Genomic DNA, 27,681 nt, shown 5'->3' with positions numbered 1-27,681 from the left:
GAACACTATAGAGTTAGGAATGCAAACATGTAGTCCTAACATTATAGTGTCCTGTAGATGTTTTGGTGTCTGTTCCCTCACTTCCCCCTGGAGTGCTTGAGGAAGATAGATTTACTTGCCTTTTTCCCCCCGCTGTTCTTCTCTATTAGCAGCATCCCCACCTCATTGTCTGTGAAGCATTTGGAGGCTAGTGCACATGTGCAGACTTGCAACTCCATTCATATACTGCTTTATGAGCCGCATTTTATTGAATAATTGAGAATTCGGTTTGGCTCGGTTCTCAATGTGGAACTGTCTCTAGTGGCTGTCAAGAAGAACTTTGTAATGGAAACATTGCAGTTAATACAAGACATTTTGAAATGTTTAACACTGAAGTAGCACCATGATTGCAGTCAGCGCTGTTACCTGTGTCCTTCTCCTCTGCCATACAGTACAGGAAAATTAGCTTGGGCAGCTCAGCGTCAGCTAATTATCTCATACTATTACTGGCTGCCCATTGTAAGTTTCAGAACATCATGTTGTGGATGGCAAATGATAGGCTGAAACCATCAGCTGACACTCTCAGCCTATCACCAGCCACCAAAGCAAAATGTAATGAACAGCAGCTAGAGGAGGACAGATGGAGGCAGCACAGTTAGGTTCTTGGAATAGATTAGCAATTGAAAGTAAGATATCTGTAACCCCTCTTTGATCACTGTAATTTCTACTGTATCATTGGCTACCCAGTAGTTTCGATGCAGTGACTAGTAGATGGTGAGTTTTCGGGCACATGGCTGGATATATCCAGGACTCTATTTGAGTCTTAGTTGAGAGCTGATACAAGAAGTAAAAGACCCCTGCTTAACAGAGAGAGAGAGACATAGGATTGAGCCTGGCTTGATTCAATGCTCAGATGAGTGCTGGAGCATCCTGCAAGAGCGTTCCAGCAAACAGATGTAACCACCCCAAGATGCAGATCTGTGAACAGGGAAGAATTCTTAGCAGCAGTTAAAGGTGCAGGTGCTACCCTTCCTGAACTGATTGTAAAGTGGTAAGATTAAAACCTCTCCCCCTGTTTCACAATTTAAAGACATTGATCTCCAGTTTTACTGTCCTGATAAATATATATATGTATGGAACATGGGGGGGGGGGGGGGGGTGGCTGCACTCACCTGAACATGCTTAAATGGGGTGCTGCTGGGGGCCACATTATACAATAAACAAGATCCAGCGCACTCTCTTATCTACTAAACAGCAACTTCAATGTTGACAGATTTTATTAGTTTTTAAAAGGTTTAAAAGGTTTAAAAGGACCTGCCAAAGATGGGGTACATTGACGTTGTGGCAGGCTTATGCAATGTATGATCATATAATGTAACTAAATCCCCATTATTTTTTGCCTAGATAAGGTGTTTTTAAAAAAAAAACCTTTTAAAAACTAATAAAATCTGTCAACATTGAAGTTGCTGTTTAGTAGATAGGAGAGTGCGCTGGATCTTGTTTATTGTATAATGTGGCCCCCAGCAGCACCCCATTTAAGCATGTTCAGGTGAGTGCAGCCACCCCCCCCCATGTTCCATATGTATATATTTGGGAGTCTAGCCAACTCCTTGGTTTTGCACCCCTCCCTGTCACAGGTGCCTCATCTCAGGTCCCTATTTAGCCTTGTACTGCAGAGAGCCTCAGATGGAATTTTTCCCCCAAGTAAGTGGGTTAATCTCATAAGAGCAGGCATTAGACTGTGAGAGTAGGACCTGCCAAAGATGGGGTACATTGACGTTGTGGCAGGCTTATGCAATGTATGATCATATAATGTAACTAAATCCCCATTATTTTTTGCCTAGATAAGGTGTTTTTAAAAAAACCTTTTAAAAACTAATAAAATCTGTCAACATTGAAGTTGCTGTTTAGTAGATAGGAGAGTGCGCTGGATCTTGTTTATTATATATATATATATATACACACACAAAATACAGGATCCAGTGCACTCGCTTATTCACTAAACAATGCCTTAAAATCTTAGAGATTGTAACAGTTTTATTTAAAAACACCTCACCTGGGCAAAAAAATAATGGGGGGTTTAGTTAAATTATATGATCATATATTGCATAAGCCTGCCACAATGTCAATGTACCCCAGCAGCACCCTATAATGTAGCATGTTCAGGTGAGTGCAGCCCTCTAGGTGTGTGTGTGTGTGTGTGTGTGTGTATATTGATCAATAGACACTTGTTAATATAATAGTGCCCATAGATTGGTGATTTACAGTTCACTAGAATATTATACATATTCTAATCTCTATGTATACAACTAATTAATGTCTTTATTCTGTTGCTCAAGGAGAGACATGTTATTTTTTAAGTATTTTGAGGAGGACGATACAAAGTGACAGATACAGAACAATAAACAAAAAAATATCAAAAGAGCACAAATGCAAAGTAAAGACATTGCAATTTTTTTATAAATGCACAGAAACAAAAATGGAAAGACAGAGGAAGAAGGATAGAAGGGGAGAAATGTGTGGAAGAAGGTGGGGAAAAAATGGAGGAGAAAGTTCAAAGATAGTGGCAAATATCAGATGGGAGATAAGCAAACACACAGGAAAATGTTGGTGTTGCTTTAATTCTAAAATATAACTTGTGTCTATATCGTATAACATTTATTAGCACCTAAATTCCTTTTTAGCAGATGTGAAGGAATAATTTTAATTAGTTAACATAACAATACTATAACATATAGCAAAGGATGATTGCAAAATTGTATTATCTTATTCGTTAACATGATAAAACAATAGCACCGTTATATTAAAAGAGACTCTTATAGTATAATTTAAAAATCATTCAGAAACTAATATGATGCTAATATACAAATTGATAGAAAATTCAGATGACAGCAATTCATTTACTTTTCATTTTGTTCATTGCTGTATTAGGAGTATTACGGTATATACAAAAACAGGTAATAGTTGCAACTTTGTTCAGGATTGAAACATATTGAAAAAAATGTTGCATGGCTTGATTCCAGATTATATGACTATTTGATAGTTATGATAATCAAAGCATCTTAAATTTTGTAGAACTTTATTGAAAGAGACAGTGTCTTGTGTTGACATAAATGTTTTAATTATTTTCCTATATTATTACAATTAATTTTCGCAATCAATGTATTTAGAAAATTTAGCATCAGACAAGAATAAACCAGTTACACTTGAAAATATGCCAGTTGTATATTTTTCCAACTAAATGTTGAGTGGATTAGGCGTATATTTGTGTCTGGTTTGTGTGTTATTTTAATTTAAATGTGACAAATGACAATTCCCAATACATTTTACGAGTTAAAAACCCCACACCATAATTGCTCATCTGTAACTACACTGGAATATAATCCATTCTAAATAATTTGAAAAAAGCAATAGCACTCGCACAGAACCATAGAGCTCATTAAATATTGTATGATTTCTAATGATTAAACAGAACACAAATATTTGAGACCCATTTTAATTCTGGTTTTGTGAAGTGTTTTATCAGGACTGCAGTTTCAAGGACATTACATTGTTGACTTATGTTTTTATTTACAGTGGAAAATTAAATTGATGTCAGTGAATGACAATAGCCATGCTTTCTAACAGATGTCTAATTGGGTGTGAAATATATAGCAGCACATCTAAATTCTAGACGACATTCTCGATGTGTAGATGGCTGGTGTTTTGTCTAGGTGAAAGGATATCTTGAAATACATGCTACTATTTTCCCATTTCTTTTGTTTCCCTCTTTTCTAACTAAACCTTTATTAGAATGTCTTGTGTTTTACTAAATATTTTTAGCATCAAATTGATCACCTTCCTCGTTTACTTAGTTTTGATCATTGCTCATAATCAATTAACCAAATCCCTTGACATAGGATTGGTTAATTTGGATGTGCTTTGTATTTAAAGGGACACTCTACTGCCCAAATAGAATAAAACACTGTTTAGTAGATATATCCCAAATTAAAACATGCATGTATTCAATTATGCATTTTACACTGGGGGTATATCTAAAACAGCTTCCAAAAGCTGCAATTGCCTTTGCAAGCCCTCCCCTTCTTCAGCAGCCCATTCTTTTTGCAGCTGTCTAATCGCAGACTTCCTCATGCAGATTATTGAGAAGTCTTTTCAAGGCGGGTGCCCTGAGCAATTGTGTGCCTCTTGAGTTTAGCTCCACTGAGCAAATCAACCAACATGACCAATTGTCTGCTTGAAAGCTAAGGGGTCTAACAAGGTTAATTTAAAAACGTGCCAATTTCTATTGAAATCTGTACTTTTTGTAATAAGAAAACAAGAGGAATACTCTTTACACATAATTTCCCCTTAGGGAGCTGCAAAACAGGGGGTAAAAAAAATATTATCCTGCTCTTTCTTTTTTTTTTTTTTTTTTGGGTGGGGGGAGTTTAACAAAAGCACAGTAAGCACATATCTGTACTTTCCTATATCCCTCCTATATTTTTTGGTATCTGCTCCTAAACGTTCCTGCTTCATGTCTATCTTTATATTAAATGTGACAATTCCCATGTCATGCCTGCTCCATTTTTTTTTACTCATATCTTCCTACTTTGGCCCGCAAGAAATCAGAATGGAAAGGCTTGGCTGCAGATGGGGATGTAACAATAACACCAACATAATCATAGGAGTGATATCAGTTAGTGTAACTCGTATGTAAGATTTCATACACTTTCATACCAAGTTGCCTGTCAGCCAGCCATTCAGGTATCTGTACATTGAACTAATATATGCTGCATGTGTTCTTACATATCTGAGTACCAGCAGTAAAGAAATTAAATTGCTTCTTTCACACCGTTAACAGAGCTAGCTGTGAGCCCAGCATATGCATTGGCTTATCTTTCAAGTTAGCTGCCATGCTTGCCAAAATGATAGCACTGACCTTGGTCATGACAAATTATGGGAATACACTAGTATTGCTTTTTGTTTTACATCTGCACTTGTTTCACTATATGTTTAAACAAGGCATATTTTGTGACTAGGCATTGGCATAGATAAATATTGGTTTGCTGCTGGAACTTAGTTCCAATGCATGAAGCAATAATGAAAAGAAACATAGGTAACTGGAAACATATAGTCTATGGGGCAAGTACAAACAAAAGGCTTTTACTCCACAGGCTATATATGGCTATTTACCAAATTGTGAGGGACTTTCAAGTGTACGGTCAGAGCAGCCAAACTGAAAGCTTGGCTGATTTAGAGACATTTTACAGTTCAGCTATTTTGACCATAAATTTTAAATTTACTTTGTATTCGCTTTGATTTCTCACTTTATTGAATAGCCCTTTATAGTGTGGATGGTCCTACTCACACAGATAATGCAATATATGTGTACAATAGAAGAAGATTGCTAGGGTTTGTACTATTTGACATCATATCTTTCATCCGTAACATATACACAGCCTGACACAGACTTCCAGGTATGTGAACATTCCAAAAGAAGCAGACTATGTTTCCCACAACTCAAGTTGCTACCAAAGACACCCATCATGTATTATGAATATAGTAAACACTTTATCATCTAACCCTGCAGATATAAACACCTCCAGGGACATCATATATACTCATCATAGAATGGCAGCGTAGTCAACCCCTAAAATTACAGTCCACTGTGAAAAAGACCACTGCGACCTGAAGACCATTGAGTTGTTGAGCCAACAGCAGATATTTAAATGCTGTTACTAGCAAAGACTCTGCACAATTCATACCTTCTGCCTCACTCAGCTGAGGGAATTCCAAATTATCTCCTGCTGTTTTAATCCACAGAAAAATCAATGCTAGCAGCCTGAGGGCAAGGGCTCCCCTATCTTCATGCCAGCCCTCCCATGAACATAGAGGAAGAAAACCACATAAAATACACATGGATTCTGCATTAACATTGCAATTTATAAAAAGTTGTTTTTATTTTTAAAAATCAACATTGCAATACAGTTGCTAACTTAAAAATATTCAACTTTCATCAGTATTTAATTACTCTTTATGGAAGTTACTAGAAACATTTCATTTAAGGTTTAATCGTGCCAAAAACATCCAAAGCTGATTTTTATATTATCAGTTGTCATGAAACTGTTGCTATTTAATTTACTTTATCCCACCAATATCATTAAAGTTGAAAATGAAATGGACTTTGAAAAGTATTTAATGAAAACCCTAAGTCCAGATAATCTGATAGACAAGCCTTCTAATGACATATCTACAATGCAATTTTATAAATCTTTCTACTTAACTTACTTTTTCCAAGCATGCCCAATGAAGAGAATAACAAAACTGTTTCAGTGCTAATTTCAGGTACTCTACTAGAATGCTATATACCATCAAAGAGGAAGATAGGAACATGGTCAGGGATCATGTCAACATGAAGAAAATTGTTGACACAATACCTATAAAGTTTTATTATTGACAGCCCTATTAAACAATCTATAAAATAATTATAAATACATATGCATACATGAAAAAAAAATATCTAAGGGTGAGGCATCTTTGATATTCCTAGAATACCTAAGATACTAGAATATTCTAGAATATTCCTAGAATATCCCACAGAAAGGTTTGTCTTGCCATAAGACCTACTCATTTTTTGCAGCCTTGATCTGCTGATTGCATTCCTTTAGCAGTTCATCTTTGAGAGCCATTTTTTGGATGTACTTGTGGATTCTCTGTATTAAATACATGACTCTGACCTTGACACTCATCAGGCCCTTATCTCATGCCTTCTGGCTGGTGTACTGGGCCTGATTTCGGGTGAAATCCCTCCTTCATCTTGATAGCCAAGGGATCCAGCTCTTATCTTAGACAGGTTATTATTATTGCTGTGTATCTGTCTGGCAAGCTGTATATGTTGATGGCATTTATCTTTGTTCTTGCCATTGAGCTAGGATTTCAAGACCTGTCTGTCTCTCTGGATTTACTTGGATGTTGCTGTCCTCCTTGCATTTTTGTCATGGTTGCCAGGTGTTTCTGGTATCCCCGGGTACTTGCAGCTGTTCTCTATATCTCCTAATTGACCTTATTGCACTTCAAAACTTTCTGTCCCTATTTTTGTTATCATCTGCCAACAGCTATCAAGTATAAGTCTAGCCAATCAGTATGCTGCTAGGCTTTCATGTAGCATTATTAGTTTCTTTATCTAGGAGATATGGATCACGTCAGCTCCTCGTGCTGACCACCTCTTTGTTGGATATCTCCCACTGTGATGTTTACTGGTTCCTCTTCTAGAAGCATGCAGTGGTATGCATTAAGGTTTTCTAGCCACTAGGCCTTGGTGTTATGTATTGCTTAAATTCTCCAAGATGTTCTTCCAGTACTGATCCCGTCTCAACTCTGGGTGGGTCTTGGGTGACTATACATTAGATGTGGTTTTTTTTGGGGTTTTTTTTTTGTAAACAGTGCATTTATTCTGTTAGGTCCTGCTTCTCTGATGTATAAGCTCAGTTTGGTGTACAATGTCGACAGGCTGTGCTTAGCTAGAGCATCTGGTATTAGCATACCATTGCATTTCGTCAGTGTAACAGTCTCCTAGTACTCTGACTAAATACCTCAGTTACTTCATGGCTTCCTTCGCTATTTCCAGACCATCCGATATTGCCATGCTGAGTACTCTTATAGTACTCTTGATCTTGAGAGTGCTGAGATGCATATCTTGAAGTTGCCTGACCAAAATTCATAGGTGAAATGTAGTGAGTAATTATAGCCATACCCTCAAAGTATGAGTCAAGACTACATGTAGGGATCAAAACAGAACTCCCTTTATTACAGCTATAGAAACATAGAAACATAGAATGTGACGGAAGATAAGAACCATTTGGCCAATCTAGTCTGCCCAATTTTCTAAATACTTTCATTAGTCTCTGGCCTTATCTTATAGTTAGGATAGCCTTATGCCTATCCCACGCATGCTTAAACTCCTTTGCTGTGTTAACCTCTACCACTTCAGCTAGAAGGCTATTCCATGCATCCACTACTCTCTCAGTAAAGTAATACTTCCTGATATTATTTTTAAACCTTTGTCCCTCTAATTTAAGACTATGTCCTCTTGTTGTGGTAGTTTTTCTTCTTTTAAATATAGTCTCCTCCTTTAGTGTGTTGATTCCATTTATGTATTTAAATGTTTCTATCATATCCCCCATGTCTCGTCTTTCCTCCAAGCTATACATGTTAAGATCCTTTAACCTTTCCTGGTAAGTTTTATCCTGCAATCCATGAACCAGTTTAGTAGCCCTTCTCTGAACTCTCTCTAAGGTATCAATATCCTTCTGAAGATACAGTCTCCAGTACTGCGTACAATACTCCAAGTGAGGTCTCACCAGTGTTCTGTACAATGGCATGAGCAGTTCCCTCTTTTTACTTCAAATACCTCTTCCTATACAACCCCCATACAAGCTATGTAGAGGTATTTATACCAGAAGAGGATCTTTAGCATATAGATGTGTAATTAATAATATATGAAGTTCCCCATCAAGTTCTCTTCTCATAACTTCTTGTTTTTCTTGCAAAAACCAGCCCTTAGCACCAGCAAAAAACAGATACTCAGTGCAATCATATCACTCTTGTTAACAAAATATGTGGATTGGACGCAAAAGTCTTTGTTCTCTATTTGACCAACATGCCCATCAAATATAGTCCAAACAACATGAAATATACTTTTTTTTTTTAACAAATGTCCATCCCTCCCTCATCATGTGTAGTCAAATCCGTAATCAAGTAGTAGATTCAGCTTACTAACTTCCATATGTATCTTGGAGTCTTAGCCTCCGTGGTTGCCATTGTTTCTCTTTCAGCTTAACCTTGTAGTCAAGCTGCTGGAGGACCACTAATGCTGTGGCATATATAAATTTGTTGGTCTCTGTGATAATGGTGGTTGGGATTGTAGATACTGCATTAGTAACCAATGCTGACATACTGTCTGATGGAAGTTTATCTGTCATCTTTTTTATCAGCTTGCTTTTCTCTAATTATCTCTCTTGTATCTGCTGGTTTGCCATGTTGACACATGAATGATGAATTTTGGCTTCTATATCTATCTATAAGGGAATATTAAAGGACAGATGTCATTACATTTTCACTTTTTTTTAGGTTTATAACATTTACATGGCATAGGCATCTGGATACCATGAATCCGCCATTTTAGATTCAACTTCTGGTCTAGGAAATAGCGTTTCATGGAGTCTCAGAGTTGCCACAGTTGTAGAGGCCACAGTGTGTGGACCGTGATTTCCCCCACTGGTCCAGAGGGGGGGAACAGAGCCAATTCCACATATCCTTGGATGTCCAATTCGGTACAGGTAGGCAGGATAGCAGGGCAGCGGCCGTCTACCCCACTCACTGGCATGATTAGGCCTCATCGAGAAAGATATCCCTCCAAGGGACTAAAGCATTAGTTGCTAGCCTCTGAAAAAATCAATATACATCATTTAAACAAAGTAATTAAGTTTCATTAAATGTAATAAATTAAAAAAGAGAGAGAAAAAATCAATACACATCATTAAAAAGTAATTATGTTTCATTAAATGTAATAAACTTTAAAATAATGAAAAGTGAATATTTGATGACAGTTGCACTTTAAATACATATAAGAGATATATGAATCTCTGTGGTGGAGCTCTGTGAGAACAAGAAGGATGCACAAGGTTTGGTGGGAAACCAATCCATTTTCATGGATTTACCCAATATTAAAGAATAAAAACTCCCAATAGTATATAATCTTGAAAATGATAAAAAAAAATGTTCTTAAACAATCAAGCTGAAAAGTTCAATGGATAGAAGGTGACTATACCACACCTAAAGGCACATAAAACATAGAAAATTGGGATATATTGTCTAAATATCTTTAAAAAAAAAAAAAAAAAAAATATATATATATATATATATATATATATATATATATACCAGTCCCACAGTTTACAGTTTAAATGCACCTTCCAATTATTCATCGAAAATTGGTATGGATAAGTATAACAGAAAAAAAGACAACATATGTAGCAAACTGTCACAAAATTACATTGAAAATAGGGTCACAAAATTGAGACAAAGTTGCAACTGGATCTAATGCTTTAGAGATGCTGTCAAAAGCACCAACACAGAAAGTACCAAATTATGAAAAATTACCAATAACCATTAAAATAGGTCAAATGTTGATTTATATGAATTAAAACATCACTGGATCTGCAAAGAAGAAGAAAAACGTTTTGTTTGGCTGGTCTCCCTTTGCCAGAAGAAAAAAGACTCCTGGCTGGTCTCCCTTTGCCAGCTTATGAAGAAATACAAACCTCCCAAGTTTCCACAAAATAATTGTGTTTGTGCCTTATATTCAACATAAGAGCTATATGACATATTATCTATATATACTGATCAGCAACATCCAATTGCCTAATATCGTGTAGGTCTTCATCTTGCTGCTAAAACAGCTCTGATATGTCAAAACATTAACTCCACAAGACCTCTAAACATGTCCTGAGGTATCTGGCACCAATACATTAGTAGCAGATCTTTTAAGTCCTGTAAGTTGTGAGGTGGGCTCCATGGATCAGATTTGTTGTTCCAGCACATTCCACAGATGCGCAATTGGACTAAGATCTAGGGAATTTGGAGGCCAAGGCAACACCTTGAACTCTTTGTCATGTTGCTCAAACCATTCCTGAACAATTTTGCAGTGTGGCAGGGTGCATAATCCTGCTTAACCCCTTAAGGACACATGACATGTCTGACATGTCATAATTCCCTTTTGTTCCAGAAGTTTGGTCCTTAAGGGGTTAAAGAGGCCGCTGCCATCAGGGAACCCCATTGCCATGAAGATGTGTACGTATATTCATAAAAGTTTGTAGAACTGTGCACAAATGTTTTTCAAGTGATTGCAAATGCCTATTATTATATGCCCGAATGAATTGATCCATCCGGCAATTTACCTGTAGAGGCTTATTCATTGAATATAAACTCATAGATATATCACTGACAAATTGATTTGTTCAGGAGCAGATTAAAAGGCATTTGATCATTTGTACCATCTGAAATGCATTTGTGTATTGGTCTACTAAATATTATGTAACAAATTGTAATACATACCCACAGACACCACTACCAGAAAGAAAAATGCTATAACAAAAAACAAACAAACAAACAAAAAAAGGTTCCTGGGAGTGAAAAAACAAACAAAAGTGAGTTATGAAACTTAAAAACCTTAAACCTAAGAGTAATGAAAGTCTAGTAGTTAATAAGGTGAAGCCATCAACACTAATGGCTTTTTTTTTTTTTTTAAAGAGTTGTAACATTCGTGTTTACTGTACTTGTGCTAAAGTCACCCATGATGATTTTTCTGATGGGTTTTCAGTGAAATAAGTATAATGACAATAAAATGAGTATCTCTTTGACAGCAGAGTAAATATGATGAATGTGCATGATAGAAAATAATTTTCAAATTAGAATAGCCCTGGGACATTTGTCTGTTGTGCGTACCTTGCCATCCCACCTATGAATTCATTGCATATGGTAACTAGGATTTGTGATGTTAATATAAACTTATAACAATCTGATAATTTTTTGTTATTATTTGCAGGGGAGAAAAAACACATTTCCCATAAGTTAAACATAAGTGATGGCTTTTTAAATAACTCCATCTGTCTCATTTCCATGTTTTGAAATATGTTACACATGCGATTCAGTTATAAAACACATGTTTCTTTCTACTTTAACACATTTACACACATAAAATATGCTGTCTGCTATGTTTTAAGTTAAAGTGGGAATATCACTACGTGAAAAATGTCATTCAAAAAATACTTTGACTGTTCTGTTTTCACATTTCACATTTCAGGTAGCACCTTTTACTACTGTTGTCTTTATAGAAAGAGTGTTCTTGTCAAGTGACAACATAACTACACAGTTCAACAATAAATGGACATAGTATCATGAACACACAATCACATCCTAAATAAATCATATATATTTTTATTGCAGATTTTGAGATATAAATTACATTTTAAAATATTTTTTCTGCAACTGGCAATGCCGAAATTCAATTGTTTGACTAAGAGCTGTGTCCACAACCTAATGGTACTGTAACCACTACCTCTACATATATAGTGGTTATGGTGCTTAGACTGCATCTTTAACAGTCTCCATTACTTGTTGGTGATGTTGCTTTTGATTCTGTCCTTAATATTATTTACAGTTACTAATGGTTTGTGCCCAAAAGCATAAAAATGCCATGTCTGTATTGGTGTAGTTTAATAATTGTTTTCTTAACTTATTGAAATATCTAACTCCTAATCATTTACTGCAGTAATTTATACTGCAGAAATATTTGCAATTAGGTGTTTACTAAAAATAAAACTATATAAAAAAAAAAATATTTTTTTTTTATTTGCAGATGAATATCATGTCGATATGATGGAAACTTCAGGGGATTCTTCATATATTAATATTCCTACATCTACAAGTTCTTTTTCATCTCATCCACCATATTTAAATCTCAATACTATGATAACAGAAGATATATCACCGGCAGATTCGGGTTTCATTGGTACTGTTGAAACATCCCCTGCTTATCTAGATAGTTATTTATTCTCAACCACGCCAGCCTTTAATATATCACCTGTGGAAACTTCTGAACCCAGTAACCAAGCTACTCCACGTATAATTCCATTGTTCGAGGACATTACCTCCACCCCTGAACCACAAATTCCTATTCCAAGAGACAACATACTTGAATTTTCGAACACTCCGCAGCCTGTTGACAAAGTCAGTACTCAAAACGTAGATGTTTCTGCAGTTCCTGTAACACTGGGGGCAAATGATCTTCTGATAAAAACTACTGTCTTTGTAGAGCCCACTGTCATGGCACCAGTCACAATTGCTGAGGTGACTGGTGTTTCCACCGAAATATGGACTAAAATGTATGATACTAATGCAGTACCAGATATAGACTATGCTACAGATTTAGATACAATATTCAACAGCACAGACTCTTCTGCAATAGAGCATGTATCACAGAGTTCCCAAGGATCTGCTGATAAAGGAAAAGAGCTTGTTGTGTTTTTCAGCCTGAGAGTGACTAATATGCCATTTTCTGATGACCTGTTCAATAGAAGTTCTCCAGAGTATAAAGCTCTTGAACAGCAGTTCTTGCACCTGGTGAGTTAACATTAATTACTAGGAAAAAGTAGTAATCACTGCATGATTGTGATATGTCAAGGCTACAATTTAGTTGTAGTCCCAATGTGAATTTACTCCAAGCGCAATCCACTTTGTGGGTAAAATGTGATGAAAATTTCCAACAAAAAAAGCTAAAACAAGCCAAAAGGTTTAGAAAAGAGAATCTGGTATGTAATTTCAGAATGCATGTGTATTTTTATAGAACTGATTCTAATCTACCTGAACTGTAATAATATGTTATGTTTCCAACTACCCATGCAATCAATGTACTGACACATTTAATGATTACTCTGTGAAATTATTATTATTTGTATTATTATTATTATTATTATTAAAGTAATTCAATTAAAGTTTGTGGTAATGCAATATGATACTAATTCACTGGATTGTTTTCACTGTAATTTAGAAAGCCGACTCTGAATTTCAGTTCAATAATTAGAATAAGTAAAAAAAAAAAAATATATATATATATATATATATATATATATATATATATATATAAAGTATATTTGATGCAATAAAGGAATTTTCAATGTAAAAGGACCGTGAGTGCAGTTCCAGACCGCTGTTTATATATATATATATATATATATATATATATATATATATATATATATATATATATATATATATATATAAAAGAACACAGAGGTCCAACAAATCTGGGGGGACCTGCTCAGAAGACCATTCTCTAGCATAGCTATTTAAGTGTATTAGTAATTTATTTAATATTTTTTTACTATCTTTAAAGGAAGGGTGACTGTACACTATATGACACTGTACACTGCACTGTAGACATGGATCCATTAATCCCTGTAATCATATTTTAACCCTGCATCCACCTTTCATGGGATCTCTGACTGGCTCTGGTGATACTTCAACCCTTCTTTTGTGCCTGTCCTTTCAGTGTGTTATTTTTGACCCCGCTTGCCTTGACTACGCTTCTGTTCTCCTGCCCTTGTGTATTTGACCTAGTCTGTTTACTTTCCTGACTGCTTCATGTTCCAGTCATCCAGCTTATCCGACTACCTGACCCGTACACTAGTTTCTGGCTTGACACTACTGGTCTCTGTTCTCCTGACCTGTGCGTGTCTTGACTACGCCTTGGTTTCAGTGTTTCTGTTACTGGTCTGTGTCTGGTACCATGTATTTTGTATCTGTATTTTTTGTGTTTTGCATTCTTTTAATTTTGTTCCTTTCCTGGTCTGTAGCCTTCTGTAACGAACCCCTTGTGCTTCATAAAGTATGTTCGTTCGCACACTCCCGAACTGCTATAGGCTTAAGTGATTATAGCCCGTTTGCATAGTACGCTGACTCGTCCTCTCCCGAAATCCTTAGGTCATGAGAAAAATGAATTGGTTCGCCATTTTCATACCCAAACATCAGTCGAGACTTCATGAAGGGTACAACTTTAATGCTTTATTATGGACAGATGTTCCACTTTTATACACAGACCCCCAGCATAGGGTCTCCAGCAAAAGTATGGTAAAACACACCCAGGAGTCTCTGTGTCTGGGAGATAATTGAGTATACTTTGCTTAAACTAATTACCTCCCAGGCACTAGAGGTACAGCAAATAAAACATAAAACACCCCAAAATACACATAGTACACATAGGTACCCCTACAAGTATTATATCCCCAGATATCCTGGATCTGAGCGCCTAACATATCCATATAGCGCTCACATGGCTTCTGCCTAAAATAGTTCCAGAGCAAAAGTGGTAGCAGTCAGTCACTTTCGGGAGTTCCAAAATATCGAATGGTTCCCCTGGTTTATAGGTAGGGATTGTTCGCTTAGTTCGTGTGAACAATCCCACCGAATAGCGCTCTCCCGGCTTGTTGAGAATCGAAGCAGGCTTTCGTACAAACCGGTGTTTGCGGGGTCGAGTGTCCGACTTGGAGTTCCAGACACTCAACGACCACTGCCTGCTTTCAGAAGACAAGATGACCGCCGCTTTCCAGCACACATGTTGTTCGGTTATACAAACAGCAACCACACAGAGCGAGCACTTAAGTTTGTGGTTTTGAAGTTAAATGAGCCAGGTTGGGGGTCAGTGTTCGGTAGATCAATTTACTGAATACAGGGCAAATAACAAGGTCAAGGAAATACAGGGTTTTGTCACATTGTGTATTTTTTATTTTACATTTTTGTGTTTTGTATTTTTTGTATTTTGTTCCTTTCCTGGTTTCTAGCCTTCTCTTAAGCTAGTGCTGTTAATTTATAGTTCTACTTTTACATTAGCCCGGCCACTCTAGGGTCCAGTAATACACCTCTCTCTCTCTGTCTTTGCCTTTGTTAAATTGCTGACTCTCACCTTGCTTCTAAAAAGTCTCTATAATAAATGTATTTCTCGAGTAATTCTAAATGTGTCTGTTCATCTGTGTTTATGATGAATGTTTTTAGTGTTCAGTTCTGCAGGTTAAGAGCATTCACTAAGGTGAAGACAAAGAAGTGCACTGCACATTTTTTTGCAGGAATATATTTGGGACCTCTCTAGTTGTTTAAGTTGGAATGCATTTCCCCCTTTAGTAAACTCATAATTACAATCTGTTCACAGTAGACAATCTCATACTCTCAAGCAGCACTGGAAATAGCAAGCCATTACAACTATAACTATAAGAGATTAATTTTTTAACTGCTGGCTCAGGCAATAAAGAGAGAATTCACTCCAGTATCTCTAGCATCAATAAAGACAGCGCGAGTTGCCTCAGCTGGAGCTGTTACAGATTTCTTTAACTGAAGGCAGTCATAATTAATGTTTGGTAGTTCTCTGTTATATCTGGAATGTATAGCACATGCTCTTTCATTTCTCTGTCAATTTAACTAGTGGCTCTGAAACTGTGATGACACGCAAGTTAGAAAGCATGGCAGCCATCTTAAGTCAGTCAGAGTGCAGAGCAGTATTGTTGCAGAGGATGTAAACTTCTGTATTCCTGTCAGTAATAATAAGCTAATTATACAATAAGGGTGTAACAATAAAGTAGGTTATATATAACCATAAAGCATTATATCTGAAGACAAGGAGTATAGAATTCTCATCATTTCTGGCAATAAATCCAAAATATATGAAATTTAAACAGTCGTAACATGTTTAGAAATCCAAACAGAATTGCTGGAACATTCCATTAAAGAGATGGTAAACTTAATTGCAGTGAGTATATTTCATGGGAAAACCACATTGTGACAAATTAAATAAAAATGTGTCTCCACTGTATCTGGGAGAGTGGTGTGAAAATAAGGGCATTTTACATGGAATACAACACTGGGAGTTGATATATTTGTGTCCACAGTTGGAGGTCTACTTTAACACATGTGGTCAATATTAAAGCCAGATATGTGTTTCAGAAAACATGTTAATAACATGTAAAAAATACATTGATTGAAAAAGAAAAGCATGCAAGAAACGTCATTGTTTTTTAGAGCATTATCTATATAATAGATTAGAAATGCAGGTCATTTTAGTATGGGGTGTTTGTTTATCACAACCGCCTTATGTATGTTAGAGAGCCACCATAGATTTAAGTAACCCATGTATGGTTTTCTATTATATTTTATTGTTATTTTTTTCAAGAGATCATTTTTACTATTTTAAAGTCTGCCTTGAAATCTGATACTTCATTAGAGGAATAACAATCTAAACACAGTAGAAAAAATTGACAATGTTATAAAAAAATAATAGTTTGGTGTACATATGGGAATGGTCTATCAGTAATATATCAGTAATATTTAAGAGGAAATGTAAAACATGACTTAAATCTGATCCTAATATGTCCTCTCACACATGCTCATCTGAATAAAAATTTGATAGAGTGTATTTTTCCCTCAAAAAATGACATATTTATGAGAGAAGATCATTCATATTGAAGAGAAAAAGCTTTGTTCTGTCTCTGATACTTTTGGGGTCAACATAAATGTATGCAGTTTTTTCAGTTGAAAAAACTCATCCATATTCATCACAAGAAAAGGTTCAAATATGCATTTCTAACTTATTTTAAGAAAGACAAAATTAAAGACAATGAACATACACATTCTTTAAGCTAAAGACAGACTCTGAATCAATCTTGAGGCAAATATCATATTAAAACATATTTTTCAATGACAAGTATTTCCAAAATACTGAAGAGGTGTTTTTACTAAATATATTTATTTAGACTGAAAGGAGCAATCATTTAAAGGAGGGAGCCTTGTAAAAGCTGTCTAAGTAGAAAATAAACCATTTGACAATTGAAGATTATACTAGCTTTAGTGTACTAATAATCTTAATTTTAGTAATGACAGGAGGCGAATATTTGCATATCTTTCTTTACTGAAAACTCCAGCAGCATAGAAACAGTAACAACCAATCAGAGAAAAGATATGGTGCCCATAAAAGGCCCTGTCTATGACATCACTTCCTCTTTCTTTGAAGCGAAACAATAAATAGCAACAATAAACATAATCATATTACGTCAACAGTTCCACAACATATTAGAATAATCAACTCCGGTAGTTCCGTGATGTAGAGTTATGGAAGGCGAATTTTTGTCTTGATGAGAAGACGTTCACGCTGTAAGAAAAAGAAAAAGGTGAAAGGACTCTGGCGTGGTAGCTTGTCCGCATAAAATAAACATTAAGAATCTGATATACCAATGGATACTAGAATGAGTAACATATCAATATATATTAATTCTATTAATTATATTAATTCTAAAGCAATGATAATTAAGAATCTGTAAACACAACGTAATTCAAGGTACATGTCTAATTATTCAACCTATAGTCTCTCAAGCCACATATCTAAGTAGCAAACATACAACCATAACGTACTTACCTTCCTGAACATAGAGGGCATATTCAGTTCAACACGAGAAAACATGGGAGGGATCCTATAGGGTGGGAAATATTCGCCTCCTGTCATTACTAAAATTAAGATTATTAGTACACTAAAGCTAGTATAATCTTCAATTTTACCACATGACAGGAGGCTTCATATTTGCATTTTTAAAGCTTAGAATTGACCAGTGTGAAGGAAGTATGAGATGTTTGCCGAAATAGAGCGTTCTAAACGTACCCTCTCGCGCTCAAACCGCGCATCGTATAATGTCGGTTAGGGAAGCGTCGGCCGAAAAGGACTTGTGGGGCCACCGCTCCCTTGACCGAGTGGGCTCCGAAACAAGGTTCGACGCCCGCTAGATGCAATAGCCAGCGGATCCATCTGGCCAGTGTAGCGGTAGACACCTCTCCATGAGGTTCCACGTAAGAAGTCAGGAGTAGACCCGTCGCATGAATACGAAGGGGGAATGATTTCGGTATACCCCATTAGCGTTCCGACCACACCTAGTTTGGAGACTGACACAAAGTATGGGTATGACACCGAAGATGAACTGGACTTAGTTCGTCTCGATATGGTAAAGGTAATCCCGCCTGGTGTGAGAGAGAAAAAACATCCATATCGAAAGCCCTAACGTCCGTCACCCGTCTAAATAAGACGAGGCATAACAAGAGGGCTAGATTGGCTGAAAGTTGTTTTAGTGACAAACAAGGATTGTCCTGCTATTCCCCCAAGGAATCACAGCACCACATCCACCTGCCAGAGGTGTGAATACTTGGGTGCCGGGTCTCGATAATTCGGCACCCCGTAGTAGTCGACAAACCAGTGGATCTTGACCTACTGGTCCGCCCTGTACCGGAACATGCGCCACCGATATGGCAGATCCGATCACGTTGAGGGATCGATATGACTGCCCCAACGAGACCAGGTAGGACAGATAGTTAAGGATCGGTGGGGCAAGTGCGGTAAAGGGATCGGAATCCCTTTCCACCCACCAAACACTCCAGGCCGATCAGGCAGAAATATAGCATTTCCTGGTGCCAGGAGCCTGAGTCCCATCAGAGGTCTTAGTTGGGGTACTAGGTCGTGGACATTTTAGGAGGCCCTGAAATCGTCCAGTCCACTAGTGCCAGTCGTCCTTCCATGACAAAGGAGTGGGCTTCCCCTTGATGTCCCGTCCAAAGTAGAGGGAAGGTAGGGAGTGGTAGAGGGTCTCCGCGAGACGCCCCCAGGTGATCCGGGAACCACGGTTGGCATTGTCCGAGTGGTGTCATGAGCAGGAGCGATATCCTGTGTGTGCGTGTGTATCGAAGCACCCTTGCCATTGTGGAAAGCGGTTGGGTCCATTTGTATGGGTGCATCCACCACTACGCATCCGGAGGAAGAGTCAAAGATCGATTTGCCAATCCAAGTTTGCAAGTGAAGTAGTCATCATCGGAATTCCGTCCTCACTTCTGCCGACAGTGGGATCCAGTGGTCGCATGAGTGACCGGCGTGTACGTGTCTAGCCAGCAGTCGATGCATGGCCCTGTAGTGTAGTGGGTCAGGGAATATCGATTGTACAGAGGAGGAGAGGAATCCCACAATCCGGTGAGTATTCCGAGAGGAATCGTATCCAACCTTAGAGCGTGTCCGATATCCATCCGTATAGGGGTGATCTTGTCGGGGACCGACGCGGAACGTAGTTCTCCAAGTCGATGTCGAAACCGAGGAACTGACCCGACACAGATGGGGGAGCGATTTGTCTGCGTACTACCAAAAAACCCGTGGAGTCCAGAACGTGAACGTCAAATTTGACCGCAAACGTAGCCTGGATTCCAGGTACACGAGACATCGCACGTCCAAATTCGCGGATGTGAGCCCTCACCGGCTTCAGTAGCCTTGTAGGTACCACGGAGTCGTAAACTGCTGTGTTAGTCCTCATCACTGGGATCGGAGGAAAACTAGGTAGTTTAGGATAGCGGATATTGACAAGTATGTGTCCTCGGGGTCCAGATGTGTAAACCAGTCGCTATCATTCAGGAGGTCTAGTAGAAGGTTGATTTTCTCTATCCTGAAGCATTTGCATACCACGTAGGAGTTCCCTTGGTGATAGGCTGACTCACTAGTAGATGAAGTGGTTGGTGGTTCGGTTCCGCTACCGACCAGTCCTCCCAAAAACACCTTTCCCCGAAGGGGTGTGGAGGGTTTGCTTCAGCGAGGTTTGGGCTAAAGTTAGTGTGGTGGGTAAGTTCCCGCCGTCCAATAGTAGGATTTGTGATTCTGGGCCGAATACTAGTCGTTCTCACGTTCCCCTTCCTCAGATGGCGATGTCCAACGTGCGTGGTGGGTAGTAGTCTTCTTTGTCGGAAGATTGTGGTGGACAGGGTCGCGGATTCCCGGTGTTCCGTCTACTTGGTCTGTTCGATGGGCGACTTGCCTTAGACCATAGTGGCAGGGGGTGTGGGGGGTTGGAGCACTTCCCTTGCCGTTTTGACATGAAGGCTCGTGGGGCTGGGATTCGAACCCACGCCTCCAGAGAGACTGGAGCCTAAATCCAGTGCCTTAGACCGCTCGGCCACGCTATCTTGCTGCTGAGGTCTCCAGCAAGCAGTTTGGGGCAGAGTTCATAACAAGAAACCTTCTCCACTGAGGCCGCTACTGCGTCGTTTATCAATGCCTAGAAGTCCTAGGGGGTTGAGAGTGTTCTCCATGACCCGTTCTCGTCCTGTTGGGAGATAGTGGTAGTCAGTGGGAGTAGTGTTTGAGGGTCAGCACGTAGGGGTGCTAGACTCCTGGTGGCACTGGGGGTCACCCAGGTAAAGCGGCTTGAATTGCCTGCATCAGATTGTCTGAGTGTATGAAATACTCGTGTCAAGTGTAGAGGGGTCATCTCCATTGGTTTAATCCGGCCATTGGGAGCTGTGGCGTAGGCGCGATTGACCGGTAGTGCTAGTCCGGTTAGCCGGGTTCACCATAAATGCACGCTAGAGCTGTATGCACGGATGTAACTATACAGGCTTATAATAGAAGCGCGTGGGACCTGTCTCCATAAGGTCTGCAGCCGCAGGGCCCACGTGTATTCGACTGGGGTCATCCCAGGTGGTGTGCCATGGTAACCCAGAGGACACCCACATTATAATTTTTGGCACCTTACAAGTATTGCATGCATGTCTGGGGGTCACCCCAGGTGGTGTGCCATGAAAATTTACTCAGAGGACACCCACGTTCAATATGTACGCCAGGTACAGAAACTGTACAGATATGTATCCCTGTGAAGGGTACTCCGCAATACACTCAGTTCACTCATGATCCTGCCTGCAAATCGTATCCAGCAAGGTGGTACTGTTGCTTTAATGTAAAACTGCCAGGCAGTGTTTAAACATCCATATATGTATGCAGTAATCAGTGATAAAGTTGAGGCGTAGGACTTCGTGTATTCCATCGGGGTTCACCCCGGGTGGCGTGCCGTGGTAATCCAGAGGACACCCACATCAACGTAATGGTCTATGAATGACCTTGCATGCCTATCTGGGGGGTCACCCCAGGTGGTGTGCCATGAAAAATACCCAGAGGGCACCCACATCAACGTATTGGTCTATGAGTGACCTCGCAAGCATATCTGGGGGGTCACCCCAGGTGGTGTGCCATGAAAAATACCCAGAGGACACCCACATCAATGTAATGGTCTATGAATGACCTTGCATGCATATCTGGGGGGTCACCCCAGGTGGTGTGCCATGAAAAAATACCCAGAGGACACCCACATAAATTTGCACCGTCAGGTACAGTAGTATAATATGACCCTATGTAGGGTACAATAATATAATATAATATGCCCTTTGTAGGGTACAGTAATACAAAATGCCCTTTGTGGGGTATAGTGATATAGTTGATCTTGTTATAGGTACAGTATATGTTTTGTATAACAACTGTGATATTGTATGGCTTCACAATAATACATAGATTGTGTGCGTGCTCAACATATAATCATCCAGTGTAAGGCACTATGAGAGATATATCCGTGAGAATAAAAAATGTATAATTGTATCAATAAATGAATGTGCCCAGAGAGGGGAACCCCTGAAGGGGTTAATCCAGCTGCAGGGCGCGGTGATCGGGTGATTCCTGTAGGGTATAGGAAAAATATTGTGTCCCCTTTAATGCCTGCATGTAAGTATTTGTTTGACAGACACTGTTGGCAGGCACTGTGGCAAAGAAATCGCAACAGGGAAACGTTAAGAATATCAGCACACCTGATCCTCTAGCCAGTGTGTAATTACACAGCAGATTATAATATGACCCTGTGTAGGGTAATTAATCTAAATTCCCCTTGGAAGGGTACAGTATTGTCAAATCCCCTGAGGGGTGATGTAATATTCCATATGTCCCTGCAGGGACCCTTTAAGAAATATGCTCAGTATAAGGGCAGATAGAGAAACAATAGTGTCATATAGCCTTCATAAGTTTGCATGCTTGTTTTCCCTTTGCAAGGGTTATTTTACTTGGTGTAATCCTAATGCCAGTGAAAGAAGAGTTAGGGGAGGAAAAAAATGCCCTGAGGGCAATCCCCAAGCTCGTTGCGACGGTCGGGTGATTCCCAGACCGCCGTGAGGATAGGGCGGCCGTCGCGGGTCTCGCGAGCCGCGAGATCCAAGATGGCCGCCGGCCGCATGAGCAAGAACTACCCGCGGCTGCGAGCGGGCCGGAAAAAAACGCGTAAAAAGGAGAATTTAACCCCGGCTACCCCCCACCTGTCCCCACCCAGCCCCCTGTAGGTAAAGAGTGCCGGTCCACGTGGCGAGCGCGGCACAGACAGCCATGACGCCCGCGGACCGCCGCGAAAATACACAAGCACAATAAAATCACAAAAGATAACAAAACCGGTGAAGCAGGGGAACTGAATAAGGGAAAGGGAAAGGGACAGGTTATAGGTAGCAGGGTGAGAATAAAGAACAATAGATAGGTAATAAAATGATAAAAGCTGTAAATAAATAGAGAGGTAATGAATACTCTGACCTGTTGATGGCTGGAGCAGCAAAGAAAGAGGAAGTGATGTCATAGACAGGGCCTTTTATGGGCACCATATCTTTTCTCTGATTGGTTGTTACTGTTTCTATGCTGCTGGAGTTTTCAGTAAAGAAAGATATGCAAATATGAAGCCTCCTGTCATGTGGTAAAATTCCAGGTATGTTTTAGATTTACACTAAATCTATTTCTGTTAACATATAAACTAAATTTTGAATGTTGTAGTTACCACTCACAACTCTTTCTATTACGAATACATACTTTAAAATCAACCTATTTGAAATAGGTTAACCAGGTGCCACATTACCAATAAATTAATCTCATGTATCATCTAGGGTCACTGTACATCCCATTGTATTAGAAGAGGTGCCGTTATGGGTCTCATTCTGCAACTTACTGCTGCTACAGCACAATAGTTATCAGTGACAGCCAAGCATTAAATGTTCTTCTCTACTGGTTTTTACTGTAGTACTATCTAATAGTGGTACTATACCATTTATGGGAGTGTCCACAAACATAATTTCACTATAAATATAGTAACTCCAATTATAATAGGTTGATATGTATTAGATCCCCTCACAATTCAGATGACTAATTTCTGTGGCAATTTTCAGAATCAAACTGGTGTTGCTGTCTGTGACATTACTATCATGCACAAAATAACTTGTCAAGGAATAGAGTGCCATAGTGCCATATTGCACTATTGGTTTGCCTCTGTTTTTGCTTCCTTTTCATATTCTGCTATTAAGCGAAGCTACCAAGAAAGTCCCATGCCAGGACTAGAAGATCTATTGCCACCTTTAAGAATGTGCCGTACAATTTGGTATTTTTTATTCTTTTAAGTTTTAGTGTGGAATTTTTTTTTTTATATCCTGTGGGTTTTTTATTGCTCTTATTGATTTTATTGTTCTTATTATTACATACCATTGTGTTTGGAGTATTTTTTTTTGGTGCTACCTGTATATTGTTGTTTAACAAAATGACTTGAATAATAATATGGTCAGGAAACAAGGTCAGTATTATTATTATTATCATCATTTATATAGCGCCAACACATTCCACAGCGCTTTACAATGATCAATCGAGCCTACAATCTATGAGGAATGGGTAAATACACTCATCAGAAATAACAGAAATAACAGAGGAGGTAGGGATTGATGGATAAGATGCATGTGTCAAAATGGCACTGGAGGATAGGTGAAAACCTGGTGGCATGGAGTAGCAAATGCTAAAAGTAATAGGGCAGCCCTTGAAAAATCTTGCAGGTGAGAGTTGGCAATGTGGATTAAGAAATTGACACGAAAAGTGCATTTACAGAGTGAAGGGAATACAAATTGTACATTTGTTGAGTAAAGAGGAAATGTAGTGATGAGTGGAGTTAGTTATGGCTTTGTAGGCTAGCGTTAGCAGTTTGAATTGTATTCTGAATGTTACAGGAAGCCAATGTAATGATTGTGGTTGTAGCAGTTGTCAGGAAGATGAGCCTGGCTGCAACATTCATTACAGACTGAAGAGGTGCAATACGTGTATTTGGAAGGCCCATGAGTTGCAATATTCAAGTTGGAAAATGATGAGAGCATGAACAAGTGCCTTAGTTGTATCTTGAGTAAGAGAAGGGTGAATGTGGGCAATATTTTTAAGGTGAACGATACATAATTTGGAGACAATGCTAGTGGACAATGAGATTTAAAATATGCATTAGGGATGGGACTAGACAAGGGGAAAGAGATTGGACAAAGTGTTCCTTATAGTTATGGTGAAGCGAGGGGATAGTAGAAGTCTTGAGACTTCTAGCTCAGAGACAGAGGGAAATTAGTTAACAGTGGAAATTGGGACAGAATGGAAGCTGAGTATTGGAGGGGGGTAGGAAAGAGAGGGGGCTGCATTTCTAATTTGGTTGATCTTGTCAGTAAAGTGACATGCAAAATTACTAGTTGTGAGGTTAGTTAAAGGTGAAGTTGCAGTGAGGCAAAAAAGAGAGTTCAAGGTATGAAAGAGATGGTTGGGATCATGAAAGTAGGTAATTATCAGTGAGGTAAAGTCTATCTACAATTATTCTCCCGTACTGCAGAACATTGGGAAAAGTATTGCACGATACCTAACTTCCTACATTACAAATTCATGCTACTTCTGCCATCATCCTTGCTCTGTAAGAGTTCAATATAAATATGTGAATGGAAATGGGGCATGCTCTTTTTACATGTTAGATAAAACCTAGGACATCTAGGTTCTACAAGGTAAATAGACATGTCAGGCAGATAGATTTATAGATAGGAAGATAAACAGACATATTTATTCTGCTTACTGAATAGCATACTTCCCATAGACCTTAATGGAGGTATTGTTATTTAGTAAGTAGAGTAAATCTATATTCTGCTAAGAGAATATATTTTCTGTTCCTCTCTCTCTCTCTTAATTTGTTACCTTCCCAACACAGAGCACATCCAGCTTATGAAGATGGTTAGTACAGGGCTGAGGTTGTGTTGATGTAAGGTTACTGTTAAAGGGACACTATAGTCACCAAAACAACTTTAGCTTAATGAAGCAGTTTTAGTGTATAGGTTGTGCCCATGCAGTCTCACTGCTCAATTCTCTTCCATTTAGGAGTCAAATGACTTTTGTTTCTGTTTATGCAGCCCAAGACACACCTTCCCTGGTTGCTACTTACACTGGCTGCTTGAAAAAAATGGTTTCATTTTCAATCAGACATAATTTACTTTAAAAGTTATCTCCTGCTCTATAAATTAAACTTTAATTACACACACGAAGCTCCTACAGGGTCTAGCTATTAAAAGAGCAAGAAATGAAAAAAATTCTAAATAAAACAGAATTTACAATAAAGGAAGTGTAAACATTAGTTGACTCTTTACAGGAAGTGTTTAGGAAAGTTGGGTAAGTCACATGCAGGGAGGTGTATCTAGGGCTGCAGAAAAAAAAATAATTTAACTCCCAAATGACAGAGAATTGAGCAGTGAAACTGCAGGGGCATGATCTGCACACCAAAACTGCTTCATTAAGCTGAAGGTATTTTGGTGACTATAGTGTCCCTTTAACTACTACTAAAAAAGATCCTTGACATATGAGGTATTTGACAATCACAACTGATACATGAATCTAACGGTGAACAACACAATGTGCTTTATAGGGTTTAGATTATATTTACCCTCCTTTTACAAAACACAAAAGTGTATAGTGCAGCCCTAATAAGAACTTTTTTGTGCAAACAAGTCAGAGCTTACCCATAGGGTTATGCGGCATAAATGATTTTGTACAAACAAAGATTTAAAAAAAGGTATATAATAGTGAGATATTGTTAAGATGGAGTAAACAAAAATAAATATAAATGAGGGAGTCTCACACTTGTAGAGCCTTTTAAATGTTATGGCTCTGAACGTGCGGGCTTTCTGTGCCTTATTGGTGGCAACAGCATCCTTCTTCTTTATATTCTTTTAGGAACTCCAGTGGAATATATATGCAACATGAGACATAAGGTGCAGGATGTTCAGATATCAATTATACAGTAGATACAATGATCACCTTATTCTGGAGCCTATACGATACTGGCTCCAAGTTTTTCCATATTCTTGCCAGTAGTGATGTACCGAACTGTCCGCCGGCGAACAGTTCCCGGCGAACTTAGCGTGTTCGCATTCACCGCGGCGGGCAGACACATGCGCAGTTCGATCCGCCCCCTATTCGTCATCATTGGGCAAACTTTGACCCTGTGCCTCTCGGTCAGCAGACATATTCCAGCCAATCAGCAGCACTCCCTCCCTTCCACACCCTCCAACCTCCCTCCCAGCATCCATTTTCGATTCATTCGGAAGATGCATGCTTAGTGAGAGGAGGGAAAGTTTAGCTGCTGCTGATTAGATAGGGAAATTGATAGCTAGGCTAGGGTATTCAGTGTCCACTACAATCCTGAAGGACTCATCTGATCTCTGCTGTAAGGACAGCACCCCAAAAAGCCCTTTTTAGGGCTATAACATCAGGCTGCTTTTTTTTTTTTCCTGTGTAATGTAATTGCAGGTGCCTGCCTGCCAGCTTCTGTGTGAGGTTCACATTGGATACTGTGCCTATTTGCCCAGTGCCACCACTCATATCTGTTTTAACAATTGGTTAAGCTTTACATTTAAAATAAATATATTTTTTTCACTGTAATAGAAGAGCAGTTGCCTGCCTGCCAGCTTCTGTGTGAGGTTGGATGCCTTGCCCATTTGCACAGTCAGTGCCACCACTCATATCTGTTTTAACAATTGGTTAAGCTTTAGATTTAAAATAAATAATTTTTTTTCCACTGTAATAGAAGAGCAGTTGCCTACCTGCCAGCTTCTGTGACAGGTTGGATGCCTTGCCCATTTGCACAGTCAGTGCCACCACTCATATCTGTTTTAACAATTGGTTAAGCTTTAGATTTTAAATAAATCATTTTTTTCACTGTAATAGAAGAGCAGTTGCCTGCCTGCCAGCTTCTGTGTGAGGTTCACATTGGATACTGTGCCCACTAGCCCAGTGCCACCACTCATATCTGTTTTAACAATTGGTTAAGCTTTAGATTTAAAATAAATAATTTTTTTTCACTGTAATAGAAGAGCAGTTGCCTGCCTGCCAGCTTCTGTGTCAGGTTGGATGCCTTGCCCATTTGCACAGTCAGTGCCACCACTCATATCTGTTTTAACAATAGCTTAAGCTTTAGATTT

At 38.7% G+C, this 27,681-nt stretch overlaps 1 protein-coding gene across 2 annotated transcripts in view; it reads left to right on the top strand.

Moving 5' to 3' along the window:
• The window catches only part of IMPG1 (interphotoreceptor matrix proteoglycan 1), a 500,344-nt gene that overhangs the window by 353,675 nt on the left and 118,988 nt on the right, over positions 1 to 27,681 (top strand). For both annotated transcript variants that reach the window (XM_063443013.1, XM_063443012.1), the window contains exon 13: positions 12,377 to 13,140. In XM_063443013.1, coding sequence (XP_063299083.1) covers positions 12,377 to 13,140 — 764 coding nt within the window. The remainder of the gene's footprint in view (positions 1 to 12,376; positions 13,141 to 27,681) is intronic.

The sequence above is a fragment of the Pelobates fuscus genome, chromosome 2, assembly GCF_036172605.1.
Source record: "Pelobates fuscus isolate aPelFus1 chromosome 2, aPelFus1.pri, whole genome shotgun sequence".
NCBI classification, from domain to species: domain Eukaryota; kingdom Metazoa; phylum Chordata; class Amphibia; order Anura; family Pelobatidae; genus Pelobates; species Pelobates fuscus.
The sequence above is the reverse complement of the archived record's forward strand: the minus strand, read 5'-3'. Positions and strand labels throughout refer to the sequence as shown.